Raw genomic sequence first — 16,365 nt, forward strand, 5'->3', positions numbered from 1 at the left:
AAAAAAAAAAAAAAAGAGTTTTAAAGTGCAAAGATGTGACGATTTCCTGTGGTGATATCCTGTCTGACGTAAATCAATGCACTCTTTTGAAGATGAGCGCTGCTACACTGTTGCCCGTCTTGCCTCCAAATTGGAAAGTGGGTGTAGACAACTCCTGCACAAACTCAAATCCTGTGAAGCAACACAAAGAAAATGCGCAAGTTATGAAATGTACATTGCAAAAAAACCTAGCAGATGGCCAGAATCTTTTATCATCTTCTGTGGTTTTGTTACTAAAAAAAAGGAGCAGAACTGAGTGAAGATCCATTGACCATCTGTGACGCTTCCTGGGGGGCTAGTGAAGACAGGCTGTCACTGTGAAAGATGAGATCTCAGAAAGTAGTGGGCCCTCCTCAGCCAAAGTGGACATTGCTCAACTATTAGGTGGAAATGACTTAGGACCAACTTAATTGATGACAGCCAATCACATTCAAAACATTAAAGAACACCCTCTTTTAATTGAGGAAAGCCACTTTGTGTTCTGCAGAGACTCCTTATTCAATCGCAAGGCCCTCTGGCCCCCTGCAGGCTCTCCAGAGTGACTACAATGAGGGAACAGATGACAGCTTATCTTACTGAAATTTTGACTTAACAGGCTCTTTTTGCCTGGAGCTTAACAACCTGCCAGGTAGCGATTGTGGAACTGTCTGTCTGTTAAATGAGAATGAGACGAGAAAAAAAAAAAGAGACGACTAAATTATACTGCCGCACACCCAAATGATCAACATGTTTTGGCAAATGCTTTAACCCATTTACAACTCAGCAAGTGTGCCTGTAGAGTCCCTGAGAACCCTAAAAAACAAACAAACATAAAAACCCCATAGAAAATAGGCTACTCAAGAAAGCTGAACTTATCAATCCTTTAAGTAAAAACAACAACCCCCCCCCAAACAAACGAATTTAATGTATTCCCTTTCTCATTAAAAAAAGAAAACAAGAAAACAAAACAGCCAAGAAGATTTTTGTGTGATTTATTGCAGCAAATTCTTGATCCGGGTTAGGTCATCAGCAGGTCAAAGAAACAATTCACTCCCTTATCTTAAACAATGTTAGGACTCGCTCATTAAAAAAAGAACCCCATGACATTACTTGAAGTTAAAAGCTCCACTAAAGTCTTAGTAAAGTGTTTTAAATACATTTAGATATTTAATTTATATTTTTTCAACACAAAATACCAAAAGGTGCATATATAATTTTCCCAATTCTCCAAGACCAGTGCACTGGCCTTTTGCAACACCATATAAAAAAATAAATAAATAAAAAAAATCAGGAAGCATTTAAGTAATATCAAGGTAGACTCAAAACTGCCACAGGAATTAATTAACATAATCCTTGGCTGCATAATTAAATGCGTGATCAAAGGTCAGGTTTACTTCAAGTGTCTAATGGCCTGATGTAACCCATTTGCTTCAAGGTTCAATTCACTCACAGATGCTCTTCTTCATACCTTAGCTGTAGCAAGTGGTTATTTGAGCTACTGTTGCCTTCTTGTTGGCTTGAAGCAGTCTAGCCATTCTCCTTTGACACCAACAAGCCAATTTTCTCCCAGGAGAACATCCACTCACTGGTTATTTTCTCTTTTTTTGGATTATTCTCATGAAATCCTAGAGATACCTGTGTGGGTAAATCCCAGCAGATCAGCAGTTTCTGAAATACTCACAGCAGCCCATCTAGCATCAACAACCATACCACATTCATAGTCGCCTAAAATCACCTTTCTTCTCCATTCTTTTTCTCCGTTAAATATAAGCAGCTCATCTGGATCATGTTAACATGGGTTGCTGCCATTTGACTGGCATTGATATCCGCATTTAACAACAATATGGCCAGTGAGCATGTACATATTTTTAAGGCGTTCAGGTCTTTATCATCCCGTCTTTGAAATTTCCGCCAACACAAAACTGATGTGACATTTAATACCAATCCTCAGCCATGATAACTCAGTGCACTCCAAACAGTAATGAATTTTTTCTCACCTTCACTGAATCTGTCAAGTAGCTGCTCTTTTGTCCAATTACAGGAAGTGATGGCAAAGAATCCATTATCCTTCAGAACATCTTTTAGGGCTTGGACATACTGTCTTTTGCCCTCGTTGGTGTTGACTGGGTTTAAGCTTATTGCATCAAATGTTCCTTTGTCGATACAGACGTCAAAACCTTTTAACTCCTTCGGACAACTTAAGAAGTCCATCTCCTAAAATTAAGAAAAAGCGAGAAGGTAAAAATGTAGTGATCAACACTACAGAAATGTGTACAGTTACCTGCAGAAGAAATCTTTCAGCAGATCACGAGATGAAGTGTGCTATACTTCAATGGTTTACTTTAAAACTAAATTCCAACTGTTGACATGACAGCACTTAATTTTGCTGAGGGTTCTGGCCCACCATACCACTAGTGAAAGGACTCCTTTATCTGGACAGATGGCTGAACACCAGATCTCTGGGGTGAGCTCTAGAGCTACCTACTCACGACACATATTAGATTTATGGAGGAGGATCAACAGAGATTCCCTGAGGACAGGTACAGCTATATACTGCTACAACTGACTTTAGTGTGAGTCTGTAAAATAGAAAAAAGTGGGAAGACGTTGTAGGAATGCGTGAAGGTGAAAGTGTCAAAGGAGCAGTAGACAGTGACTAATGGAAACTGCAAAGGGGTTCTGACATAGTTCTAAGAATGACCTCTGAGCGACAGGCACGTTCATACAACTTACGTTGGCAGCTGTGCAGAAATGACCCAGATGCCAACATACATATTTCTCTCTCACATACAACCACTGAGCCCTCCCCTGCACAGCTAAGGTCAATATTGACTTCAGTGGCAGCCTTTCTGCACAAGCAGAGCACGCAGCATCATAGGTGTGAAATGCATACAACATATATGCAACTGTATTATGCATGAAGGAGTGGAAAAGTCACTCATCACAACCCTTATAGACCAGCCAGCATTCATAACTTGTTTTTCTTGCGTGTATATGATAGAAAATGTGTGTTAAAGCCTGCCAAGTTATTTGGGGTATGAGGTTGGCAGACATCCACCACATTCAAGGCCTTCTTCCTATCCAACTCTCCCACATAGTAAACACAAGAAAGTTTCCTCCAACCTTCCCAGGCTCTAGGTTGGCTCACTGTATGCTGAAAACTATATTGTATTATTGGAACTTAGGAGGGATTCATTTTGTATCAAAGCGTGATTTGTACACTGCAGAAAAAAAAAAGATTCACATAGCCCTCCAAATATTTATGCAGAATCAATTAAAAGGTTTAAATGCTACGCTCATCATTGAGTGGCAGCAACTTAATGCACAAAATCCACACGTTTAAAATTTCAGCTATAAAGTGTGTTTGGCGTTACTGCTGGTCATTTCTGTGAACATGAACACAATGTATCATCTTCCTTACAAATTTAAATGAACTCCAAATCTTGACTGGACACACCTTTACAGTGACATCTGTCAGTTTCTCTGCCTGAAGCACACTTCTGGCCAATTCCACAGACGCAGGAGAATAATCTATGCCGGTCAGATTCTTGTATCCATGTTTGGCCTGGTGGGGGGAAAAGCAAACAAATAATAAATAAATTATGAACAGTTACAATAATAACCTTTGTCCTTACTAACATGTCTGTAAAGATATAAACTAAACAATTTATGTGATCTGGCCCTGCGTGTGCTGCTAAAAACAGGACATTGAGTTAGCTGCTTGTAAAAATACTTCAGAGGAAAAGCAACAATGAGAAAAAGATAAGGGATTTTCTATTAGAGTGGTACCAGAAGCGCCAAGTGTTAACAGAGGAAGGCATGGAAATGGGAAATATACATTAGTTGTAGATTTTTGGTTTAATAGCTGTGGATAAAATAGTTTGCAAAAGTCTCAGTTTCATTCTGGTAAGAAAAAAAACAAACTACAACTGGGTTGGATGCATTGTGATTAACCACAATTTTCTTGGAAAGCAGAGTTCAATCCCACTAGCTGCACCTAGTATGATTACTGTCAGACATGCTGAATCAAGAAATTACTCAAACAGAACCTATATGACTAAGTAAAGAAAGCTAAAAGGTCTCAAAACCCAAGGCATCATGCCAAAATCTCTGTTCTTGAGGGGATTTTTTAAAAGAAAAAAGTCAGTGAAAGTCACTGACATGTTTAGGTCTGGAAGGGGTCACAAACCAATTTTTTTAAGGTTTTGAGCAGATAGATGGGAGAGTTTCAAGTCAAAAATCACTGCTGAAAAAAAAAGATCACAAGAGCTTGTCTCATGTTAGCCAAAAATAAATAAATCTTGATGAATATTCTGTGGACTGATGAGAGAAATTGTAAACTTTTTGGAAGGTTTGTATCCCATTCCATCTGTCTAACTAACACAGCAAGTCATAGAGGGACCATCATAGCTACAGTCAAACATGGTGGTGGTAGTGTGATGGTCTGGAGCTGCTTTGCTGCTTCAGGAACAATGAATGGAACAATGAATTCTGCTCTTCTACCTGCTCAGGGAGATTCTCTGGCCAGCCAGCAGTTTGTGTCCTAAAGCTCAAACAAACATGGGTTATGCAGCAGGACAATGACTCGATGATTTGGAGTGGTCTAATCAAAGTCTGGACTTAAAACTGATTGAGATAATTTGGCATGACCTTAAGAAGGCCATTCGTGCTCAAACCCTCCAACTGTGTTCATTTAATTAAAAAAAAAAAAAAAAAAAAAAAAGGAAACGAAACGAAACGAAAAGAAGACTGGGATAAAATTCTCTATATTCATAGCAATATGAAACACTCATTGCCAGTTATTGCAAATGCTTGATTACTATTATTGCTGGTAAAGGGGGCACAATCAGTTATTAGGTTTAGGTGGCAATTACCCTTTCACATATGGCCAGGTAGCATCGTATACATAAAAAAAAACAAAAAAAACATAAAGTGTCATTAATTTTACTCTATCCATACCAGCTCAACTAAAAAAGCTCCATTTCCAGTGCCAATGTCAAGAATGGCAGCATTTTCTGGGATCTTCGCTTTGTCCATCCATCGCAGGACACGGCTCATGCTTTCCTCACCAAACCTTTTAAGAAGCCACAGGTTATTGTGAAGTGAAGCAAGCCATCAGTTTGTCTCAAGAAATTATTATGGCTATGACCACTGTGGCCAATACACTGCATTATTACCATATCTCACCAACATCTCCAATATCGTTGAACGTCTCAAGCTCTTTTTGGTATGCATCATCCCAGCTGCAAACCCCAACCCCCCAGATCATTTGTTAATACTATGGCATACACATGACATGCTGTTAGGTCAAAACAAATTACTCAGGTAGCTCAGTAAATAAATAAGTCAGCAGCATGAAGCTAAAAAGCTCGTATTTAATGCTTACTTAATCTATTCTAATTTAATGGTTTAAGTGTTACACATTTCTACTTATACCATTCGCTCTATCAATGGTTACCTGTAAGCTTGTAACTAAGAATTAAACCTCTTCATGCTCGACTGGATGGCTATAAGTTGTGTTTATCTTATAGCACAGTGGACAAAATGTGTAAAGTGACTCTGAGTGGTATCCGCTAGCTAACTGTGTAGCCTGACAAAAGACGTCCACCATCATAAATTTACGTTACAAACACTCACAACTCTTTAGTTCCGAGTTTGGACGTCCCAAAGTCATTTTCTGAGCATCGGTCTTCCTCGGAATCCGAGATATTTTCACAGCCACGCGTGCTCTCTCCGGCGTCTTCCATGCTTGTCTAGCCTGTCAAGACGTGTCCTACAGTTCCCACAAGACTTTGCGTCTAAACGGCGTGCTTCCAACCGCAGGGGTCATCGGGATTGATAGGGATGTTTCCATCATGGCGGCATACATTTCAGGTTATACTTTTAGTTCTGTGTGTTATCACAGCGCCAACAGCAACGCGGATCATGTAAGTGTTTTAAACTGTGCTTACAAACTGTCATGCGATGGTTGCTGAGACGTGTGTAGCTCAATGGTGTGTCTGTTCGTTCACCGGCGACGTTAGTTTGTGTTGTTTTTTTTCCCAGTGTCATCATCCTGTTGCTGGCTAGCTAGTATTGGTTCCGTCTATTTACCGGCAAGTATATTTAATCAGAGTGTTAAGTTTGGGCAACATGATCACAGGGATAGTAATCTTAAGGTGATGTCATGTGTTACAGTGGCAGAGCTGTAACATATACAGCCATAGTTTTGCCTATAAAAGAACACCTGTTATTTCTATGGAGGAAATCATATTGGGAAAGTTTAGATTCCAGGAAATACCCCGTACTACTTAGCATGCTAGCTAAGCTACCAAGTTAAGTGACTTCCGCGTATAGGTACTCCTAAAATTTAAAGTCATGTCGACCTTTTATTTTAAAGGAATTTGCTATATCCTCAAAACCGAGATAACGCCATAAATCAAAAAAACGGAGTTATACAAACAGATTTGTTTCTCTTGTTTCCGCATTGCTAGATTAGCTTGGTAGCCAAATCGCTGATTTTCACTCTTAAGTCACCAGTGTGTCTATTTAAACGGCTGGGATGCGCAGATTTGTTTTTCTTTATTTTCTTTAAGAACATCGAAGAAACGTCGTCGATGAGAAATGATTTTAATAGCATATGTGAAATAAGGAAACCAGGCTGCCGACAGCCTCTGTTCACATCCGTTCTCCTCTTTTAATAGTCGCCCCTGAGCAGGTGGATAGTTGCAGCTTGACTGGGCTGCAAGTCTGACTGCATTCCTGGCATAGGCAGAAAGAGCTGATTGTTTACCAGCAGCTGGCGCGACCGAATGTTCACACAGGAACAAAAAGTGTATTTGTTGTTTAATATTACAGGTTACAAGGAGTCTTTTAATTGCAGTGGACTTATTTCACAGCAGATATTTTGACATGTAGTCTTAGGTAAACACAGGTGTTACTAATAACATTTTGCCTTCAGGTTACTGAGGTTACCATTCTCACAACCTCGCATAAAAACTAAAGGCAACTGGGCCTGTGAAACCTAAAGACTGTTTTAATTTGTTTTTACTTGTGGTTCGGTCAAACCCGCCATAAATGTTTTCAATTTCTGTTATTATGACTGTTTTGCTGTTGTTAGAATTTAGTTATATTTGTAATAATTTTATTATGTTGCATGATTATGTAAGTCCTATGTTTGCAATTGGGCTTTTGAGACCTGGATTGCAAATGAATGTGCCCATAAAGCCCTTTAGGTCAACTTCTGTTGTATTAAAATGTGCTATAGAAATATGCTGACCTGACTTGATATTAATGACAGTTTATTTTCTAGAATAGAAGGTGATTAGTTACATGTGTTTACCTACTGTGAAATAGGTCTGGCTTATGTTGTTGTTTGCTATGAACAGTAGAAATGTATCAGATTCCAATTTTCAGCACATACAAATAAAAATCACATTTTCTTGAATGCAAAATATTGTCTTCATAATAAAACTAAATATGAAAGACTACTCGTCTCCATAATTTTCCTGATGATGCTTTGATTCTTTTATTGCTTATAGTGAGGCTGCTGGCTTGCAGCCAGCTCTGAGCACTAGATAATTTTATGTTTAGCCACTTTGTTAGCTTCTTTAAAATGACCATGTTCAGCTGGGTGAGCGCGATTTGATTAGGTTTCGTTTGATTAGGTTTGTTGTTGCAAATGTTTTTGCGGCGCTCCTCCAGTGGTTTAATTTGACAGACTTTTTTTACTCATTTTACCACTAATCGCATGTCAACATGTAGCTGACTTCAACAGACCAGCTTGAAGTCAGCCATATGGGAGGCTGAGAATGCTGAAAAATCTGATTCCTGTGTAGTGCCAAAAAGTGATTTCAGGTATTTGTCAAAAGCAAATGACTTGTTGACCTATATTCTGTCAAACACACTTGAAGCATATCTATTATATAGCGCTTTGAGGGCCCCAAAAGCGCTATATAAATGCAATCCATTATTATTATTATTATTATTATTGTTGTTATTATTATTATTATTTATTTATCCACATAAAAATTCTCATGGTGATTCTGAATGTCTTTTTCTGAGAGAGATCTGGCCAAGAGGGCAGCAGAAATTGCAAAAAATGTAATAGTTCTATAAAGATATTTTAAGTTGCCAAAGAGGACCGGATGATTTACTGTTTAAAACAAAGAATAGATACAATAACACGGAGTCATAGCGATACTTGTAAAACAGGTCATTTGTTTATTTTATGTATGACTCCTTTGTAAATCCTATTTAGTACAGCCTGTTCACCACTCTTAACAAAGATCTGGGCATCTCTAATGGAAGAGTGTTATTAGCAGAATTGGTAATCTACTGACCTTTATTTCACATGTGTTGCATTTATTACTAAATGACTTTTGACTTCATCATTTGATCAGATCATTTTATTTTTATAAAACATCTAAAAACAACAGGAGTTGGTCCAAAGGCAAGAATAGGTTAAAAAACATAAGGGGAAAAATGTAGAAGCTGTTTGGTTGATAATCCAAATGACTTTGAGTTATAAAATGGAGTATTACGTTTAAAAGCCAACCTATGGAGAATTTGAGGAGTAAAGCAGCATTTTTAAAATAATCAGGGAATGTGAACATTTATGTTTGTTGTTGTTTTTTTGCTTTTTGTTTTTTTGTTTTTTTTTGTTTTTGTTTTGTTTTTTTGTTTTTGTCAGGTAGAGACAAGCAAACTTATGCTTAAACCATTAATTAATTAGGAAATTAATAACACTACTTAACCACTATTCTGTGAAAACATCTTTACACAGGAGGGCTTCCTATTAGGAGATGTAAGGCAAGAAGAGACTGTGAGCATCAGTGACACACAGATCAGCAGCGCTGAACTGCTACAGGTAGTAGGTAAGCCCTGAAACAGACTAAACACTTTTGCGTTGACCGATTAACACAGGACAGAGAAGCTCACACATCACCGTTTTAAACCTCCTTCTCATGGCACACATGACAGCGGGAAATGAGCAGATTAAAATTAAGTACTGGTATTTCAATTGTCATGCTTTGATCTTAGGGTTTTTGTATGTGTTTTCTGACTCTGTCACACTGCCATGGCTTACTGAGAAACTTCCATTTCCTGAGACAGCGCAGGTGTATACAGACAAATGTTAACGTCCCTTTTACTAACTTGTAACTTTTATTGACTCCAAAACTAAGCTTATTTAATAATAATAAATGTAATTTAAAAATATCTACATTTACATCACATCATCCCTGCTAGGACATGGGATGTTTAAGGACTTTGGGGAAAAGGAAAACATTATGAGACTAATATTATTCAGCTGGACAGTCAGGCATTTTAAATTGGGGAAATCCTCTGTAAGGTGTTACTGAAGTTTTTTTTTTTAATTTTTATTCTTTGTTGAGTGGAGTTCTTAGGTTTACTGCTTCCTGACTTTCTACTAATACTTCAGTGTTTCTAGAAATGACAGTCAGTGTTCTTATTGTTTACTACATATTCTCATGCTTCTGCTTATTTTATTTTATTTTTGCTTATGATCTCCTCTTAAAGTATTTGGAAAAGCAAGCAAGTCTAAAATAATCAGCAAGAGAAGCGTTTCTGCTTTCCAAGGTCATGTTTGCTGTTTGTGGGGCCCTATAGACATTTGTTTTTGTTCTTATAAGTTACACGTGTCTTGTTGAATTTGATAAATACACCAGTGTCAATGACATCTCATTGATGTTGTTTTGTGTTATATATTTAAATTGTGGGTCTACATGTTGCCTTAAATTTGCATCACACTCATAAAGATTTGCATACATGATGATAAGTAACTAAAGAATCTTGTCACTGCTTATTTTCACCAGAAATCCATCACCATGATCCTTGTGCACAGTTGTTTAGGTAAGATATGACCTTTGTTCACTTAAACAGGTTTCATTCAGTGTTCACTGTACAGTACACAGTATATGTACTAGTTTTTTGTTGTAATAGTGTAGTACAGACATTGTTTCATCCAAGCTAACATTGTACATCAGCAATTCGGTCCATTAGGGGTTTAGGAAAACTTGATGTAAAACTTTATTGTAACACACGCTTAACAAGATAAGGTAGGTGGATGAATTCTTACTGTAACTCATTGAAACCACGTGTTATTGTTCAGTCTCATTTTCTCTCTCTCAAAAAAACAGAGTATGTACAGAGTAGCTTATGGTATTGACAGTTGGACAGTAGATGGCCCCATATGACAAGGCTAAAGCAGAGGAGGCGTGGGAACATGATGAATCCATTTAAAACCTGTTTCTTCCTCTCTCTCATCAGCTTTTATGACTACGCAGGTAAAATCAATGAAGAAAGTCTCAACAGCATTCTTAAAGATAGACGGAAAGTAAGTGAACTTTTTTTGTGAGACGACTGAATTGCTATGAAATGTCTTGTTACATTTATGCTGAAAGTAATCATAACAAATCCTATTTGTGAAATCATCATTGCATTGAGCTTAATGGCATTACACCTCCTTACATATGCATTTAACAAAGGATGTACAAGTTTCATAATGACCAAAAGTTTCTATTTTTGCAGACATACTATGATGTCTTTTGTTCATTTAGCCTCTGCACATACTTGGTACTTTGTCCTAAACAGGGCATAGAGAGGCTTGAGCACATTTTAAAAGAGTTGTTTCTGTGGCCGTGCAGAATGTCATTGGTTGGTACCGGTTCCGAAGGAATACGCAGCAGCAGATGTCGTTCAGGGAACAGATCATCCACAAACAGCTGACCCAGCTGCTCGGTGTACCCGACCTCGTCTTCCTTCTTTTTAGCTTCATCTCCACCGCCAACAGCTCCACACACGCACTGGAATATGTGCTCTTCAGACCTAATCGAAGGTAATGACAGCTTTTGATAAATTATTTGCCTTATCCACAGTTAATGCATTTCTGTGTCAATGGGATTGTATTGTGAATTGGTATCAGAAGATAATCTGAGTTAAGCTATTTAACAGAAAAAAATGGATTGGTGCTACTTGTTACTTCTGATAACAAGCTGGTGCAGAATGGACTTTTTAAAGATGTGTAAATGGCAAAATATGACGTGCAACATAGTGTTTATGTCTCCTGAAGAAGTTTTTCATGGTTTAAAAGCACTAACTGGTTATATCCACTCAGTAGGTACAACCAGAGGATTACACTCTCAATCCCAAACCTTGGTAACACGAGCCAGCAGGAATACAAAGTCTCTTCAGTTCCCAATACCTCACTTAACTACGCAAAGGTCATTAAAGAACATGGGTAAGGTCTGAATTACCAGTTTGTTTTGTTTAACTGTTTATCCTATGCCACTGGTAACTACCATTTTGGGGGGTACGGATTGTACAGCCATTTTTCTCCTATGATAAGAATGGGGCTGCAGCATCCACCTGTTTTTCACCTGATGCCATAGTATAGTTTACCCTTAAGGGCATAATTAGCAGCTAAATCCCAATGTGTGTATGTGTTTATGAAAGTTTATGGTTGACACTTTGTGCAAGTAGGATCAGCATATATTTGTTGGTGACTGCAGTGCAAAGCTGGTATGTGAAGGCCTGCACGTGCTTCATCTCTTATTTCTGTTTTTGTATCTAAACTTAGACCCTCTGTTTCTGCTGTGGAAGAGTACCGTGTGTGTTACAGGAAGAGTTTGGTCAGGCCTGTCTCTTCAGCTTATTCAGCTTGTACTTTGAAGAGTCAGTGGTTAGCTACGGTTTAACTTTACTATAGAAGACAGCAACAAAAACCACAATTTATCTGTGGTCTTGATTGATAAAATATGTAGGTTTTTGCTGTGTATCGTTTTGTTTTCTTGAAAGATGTGTTTGAAATCTTTTTTGGTGAATATGTCTGCAGGGCTGAATTTTTTGACAAAGACGGTGTGATGAAGGATATCCGAACAATATTCCAAGTCTACAGTGCACTACAAGATAAACTGCAGGTGGGTTGAATAATTCCTGTTATTTCACCTCAAACATTTTATGAACTTCTTTGGGCAGTAGAATATTTATGTTATTTTGTTCTATTTTGCATGAGATTAAATTTTTCTGATAAATTGTTTGCCCTATTTTTAGGCTGTTTGTGGTGAAGTGGAACAAAGTGAGCGTGTTAAAGAGAAAATTCAAGAGGAAGTGAACAAACTCAAACAACAAATTGCTCTCAGGAAACGCAAGACTGCAGAAGAGGAGAGAAGTACGTAACTGATTTGCATTCAGTATACTGGAATTATGTCATTAATATTTCAAATGCGTGCTGCTTTAAATTTTAGAACCACAAATTTGGGCTTAAACTTGGATGCAGACAGTGAACTAACATCCTGTAGATTATAACATCCTTTTAAGCTAGTAGCTAATAATGCAAAGCTACACATTCAGAGAAATTCAGTTTTAAGTTTTTAAGTTCATGTTAGACCAGTCAACAGTTAATATGCATATAAGTGGCATTTACATTTACCTTACATGTTTTTAATAGCTACATCTTTCTCTTTTCTCTGCAGGGCTCCGTGAAGCCCAAAATGCAGACTCCCATTCCACTCCAGAGGAGAACACAGAACCTTGTGAGGGTTCTCCGCTGTCTGGGATAGCTTTCCCCACACCCTCTGCTCCGGAGCGGCCCAGTACCTCACCTAACCCACCATCTTACACTGACCTCATGTCCCAAGATGACTCTCTCCTGCCCTCTTCTTCCCCCCCTACTAGTGCTGCTCTGTTACCCCGACCCCAAGCTGTGGGCTCCCCAGGACACCCTACCCCTGGCCCTACGGTGATGGGCTTGGGTCTTGGCCACGGGCTGGGCCTGGGCCTCAGCGCAAGTTCAAATCCCGTTACCACTCCCAGCACTCCGTACCTTGGCAATGGTGACGGCTCAAGCTCTGACTCGTTAGACAGACAAGCTGCAGGGCAGGAAGACGATGAGGAGGAGGACGACGAGGACGAGGACAGTAGCGAATATGAGAACTTAGTGAGCGAAGGTGCTCACCTGCCAATGGTCTCTGCCAGCGTTTTAGCTCAAGGTCGACCAGCTGCCCTCAGCCCTGACGGGGATGCTCATGGCTCGCAGGCCACATAAAAATTTTTTAAAAAGCCACAGGATGTGTAAGGGACACAAATATGTGACACACCTTGAGAGGTGGGCATCGAAAGCAATCAAAGATGGGCAAATACAGACAAAAAAAAAGTGCCAGTCCTGAAAGTGAAAGGCATGTGCAAGTGATGTCCAACTGTGTGTATTCTTGTCTTAGTCTGATCTCCATTTTAAGGGGAAACCTACTAGGCTTTGCAGGCTTAAACAGGTGCATCTCACTGGGTGAAAAGTCATTTGTCTTTATGTTTTGTTTCAAAGTGGGCCGGTTTTGATATTTAAGTGTGGCGTTGTTGGATTTCAGGGCGAGCAGTGAAGATTTAAACATTATTCAGGCCAACTGGTTGGCTAAGAGATTAGCCCATGCTTTCTGTATGTTAAGTGTATATCTTTTTGTTTCAAATTTGGATCACTGACTTTAAGCACCCACTCTTACATTACCTCTTGCACTATTTTTGTTTTCTTGCTTTCTTCTACACAAACCAACTATGAGAATGAAGGGAAAATATTCTGCGGCCTTCAAACAATTTTCAGTGAAGTAGGCAAATGGTTGTTTACTTTTTAATTTTAAGAAAGAAATATATATGTAACTAGAATTTATTCAATGTGCACATTTTGTCTTTTCGATTTTCAACTTGTTAGTGTCTTTTCCATGTTTCACGGTCTTTAATTAACCGTACTGTTGCCTATTAAAATAATGATTAGATTTCAAACAAAATTTACTCTGCCACTTCTAGGATGGGTGCTTTTATATATATATATATATTTTGTCAGATTAACAGTTGATCTTATTTGACTGACAGTGTCAATGTCTCGTTCTTCTAGGATAACACTGAAATTGTATGCGCTTTGCTGCACTTAACAAAATTTTAGATTTCTTTAATAATGTGCTATACCAATGCTGACATGTTGTGCCACTTGAGTAGTCCTCTTTGACCACCCTGAGCCAAAATTAGCTCAGCTTATTTGCATTGTATGGGGTTCACAGGGCAAACAGTGTACTGTAGCTTTACTAACCAGATGCTTATGGTTCCCTTCTGCTGCTGCATCACACACAGAGAGCTGCCACTAAAAAAGAAAAATTGCATCCATCTGTACTTCATATAAAAACCTGGCTGCTGCTTCCACTTTACAGTGCTGGTTTTCTCAATACTACTGACCATGTTTGTGTTCATTTAACCACTTTGAGCTTACTTCTTACTAATATGTTCTTTATTAAAATCATAATGGAATTATGGCTGGCACCCCTGTACAGTGTGAATTGCAACTTTGGGAACAGAGACTGAGCAATCACCTTCACGTTTTTGCATAGTTGAATGCAGACCTCATGTGTTGTGACCTGCCTGATTCAGTGTAAAGTATAAGGACCTGGTTTAATGTGATGAAAACATCATGACCTTGCTTCAGTGCCTTCCACTCAGGGCAGTTTCAGTCTGCACACAAAACACATTCACAGACCTCTCTTTGGGGGGAAAAGTTGTATTTAAAAAAAAAAAAATACTGTGTTGTGTTTGCAATAATCAACTTCCACATTTTTTTTTTTGTTTTTGTTTTTTAATTTTTATTTTAATTGAGCCTTGCAGTTTAAAGCATGCATTTCCATAATGTCATGTTTTGTCTCCCTGAAACTGTCTTTTCTGCTTCCCAAAGATGTTTTTTTCCCCCTCTTTTTACCTTTCCTGGTGGCTTCTGAGTGGATGTGTATCCTAATGTTGCAGCTGTGACTGCTTGCTTTATTATTTGAAACTGGAAACAAATGTAAAGTCAGAACGAATCTGTGTCACGACCTAGCAGCACCCAGGGCAAAGTTGGTGAGGTGACAAACAGCTTTTTAAACCTCTGGCCCGTTTGAGGACAGCCATAGTGAGAGTGGTGGGGTTTTTTGGGGGGGTGGGGGGTGTTCTCTAGACATTATTATATTAAGCATGGAATGGATGTTTGCACTGTTTGTGGAGGTTGTTTGACATAGTTAGGAGGTTGCACTCAATTTGGAAGAGATTTCAGGGTGGAGACAATTTGCCTTGTGAACAAGCTCTGCTTTATTTACACAGCCTGTTTTATGTCTTTTTTTTTCTTTTTCTTTTTTTTCTTTTTTTTGCCTTGGAGGCATTTGATTTGCCCTGATGTGTAATGCCAATGCATCACTGGTCAGGAACTGGCACTCAGAAATGTTGCTGAATAATCACCCAGAGTAACACAATCATGCAATGTTAAAAGAAATGATAAAATCGACTTGTTAGGAGTGTTTCCTTTGAGTACTGGAATATAATAAGGAAATAAATAATGAATGTATAGTAAACATGGGGGGGTAGCATTTAAACTGAACTTACCGTATGAGCTTGTCTCAGTTGAGTGTTGTGGTATCGAGCAGCAGTTCTCAGTCTTGGTCCTCACTCTTGATCCTGGTCTTCAAGCCCTAGAAAATTTGTTTTGTTTTTTAAAAACAAAAATCCCTTCTGCCATCCTATCATGACCAGATGGTCAGATAGGAAACCAAAAGGGCAGAAGACCACTGGTGTAAAGAGTGCGAGACCTAACATTGTTAGGATTGTATACCTTTTAAGCTCCAATACACTCATGTACTTACTGTATAGGATGACCTTTCACTTCCTCCGCCCCCAAGTGGTTCATTGCAACATAAACACCTCCCCAAAGCACAAAGTCCAGAGCGCAGATTAGATCTTCTTGGCTTTTATCTGGATTTGTGTACTTGACAATAGCTGACCAAGGACTTGCTTAGATGAGCACAGAATAAGGTTCTTGAACTGGGAGGGTAATAAATGAGACATGCATATGTGATATAATGCCTCTTTGTTTTGTTATTGCGATGAACAGTCTTCATTGAATGCTTTAAAGTTTCCATTTTTCAAAGACATTAACATGTAAGTGGGTGTAAATCCTCATACGTGCATTTTATTTGGATGCATTGTCTTTATTATGTAAAGAAAACTTTGTGCTTAGAAGAGTTTGGGATTTCCTGGGAAGAAAAAAAAGCTAGTCATAGATTTTAATTTTATTATTATTTTTGCATGTGAAAAATGAATTGGGGAATCATTAATTATTGTGGAATATAAAAATCTGCTTTGATGATAGGAGCTTCTCACCAATATCGTCACTAGTTTCACGCTGGGAACTGTTGATCAAGCTGTCATGCATTACTGCAGACTGCTTGCTGCAGTATTTTTTTACGATGACATCATCCTTTCGTCCCTTTTTAGGGGGGAATACCACGTGGTTGATTGCCAGAGATGCAACATATTGCGATGCATAAATTATAAAACAAACACATT

The 16,365-nt window shown here is 38.5% G+C and overlaps 2 protein-coding genes across 4 annotated transcripts; one reads left to right on the forward strand and one right to left on the reverse strand.

The window, feature by feature from the left end:
- Positions 1-23: 23 nt before the first annotated feature.
- eef1akmt2 (EEF1A lysine methyltransferase 2) lies at positions 24-5,777 on the reverse strand. 2 transcript variants are annotated; one of them, XR_311578.2, is made up of 7 exons: positions 5,656-5,777; positions 5,196-5,261; positions 4,978-5,092; positions 3,476-3,583; positions 2,016-2,232; positions 1,487-1,653; positions 111-171 (listed from the first exon to the last, which is right to left on the reverse strand). XR_311578.2 is itself a non-coding variant. In XM_005727425.2 (6 exons), the coding sequence occupies exons 1-6, from the start codon at positions 5,763-5,765 to the stop codon at positions 74-76; spliced, it is 714 nt and encodes a 237-aa protein (XP_005727482.1). In that variant the 5' UTR covers positions 5,766-5,777; the 3' UTR covers positions 24-73. The 2 variants fall into 2 exon arrangements, 1 of the variants encoding a protein (XP_005727482.1); XM_005727425.2 differs by lacking the exon at positions 1,487-1,653 and having other exon boundaries at positions 24-171.
- Positions 5,778-5,819: 42 nt separating this feature from the next.
- On the forward strand, positions 5,820-14,553 carry abraxas2 (abraxas 2, BRISC complex subunit). 2 transcript variants are annotated; one of them, XM_005727423.2, is made up of 9 exons: positions 5,820-5,945; positions 8,783-8,873; positions 9,834-9,870; positions 10,288-10,354; positions 10,665-10,855; positions 11,135-11,257; positions 11,852-11,936; positions 12,070-12,187; positions 12,492-14,553. In XM_005727423.2, exons 1-9 carry the CDS (start codon positions 5,874-5,876, stop codon positions 13,061-13,063), a joined length of 1,356 nt encoding a protein of 451 aa, XP_005727480.1. In that variant the 5' UTR covers positions 5,820-5,873; the 3' UTR covers positions 13,064-14,553. The 2 variants fall into 2 exon arrangements, with proteins under 2 accessions (XP_005727480.1, XP_005727481.1); XM_005727424.2 differs by having other exon boundaries at positions 11,138-11,257.
- Positions 14,554-16,365: the final 1,812 nt, after the last annotated feature.

This window comes from Pundamilia nyererei, unplaced genomic scaffold (genome assembly GCF_000239375.1).
Source record: "Pundamilia nyererei isolate P.nyererei 1_Seehausen unplaced genomic scaffold, PunNye1.0 scaffold00024, whole genome shotgun sequence".
NCBI classification, from domain to species: domain Eukaryota; kingdom Metazoa; phylum Chordata; class Actinopteri; order Cichliformes; family Cichlidae; genus Pundamilia; species Pundamilia nyererei.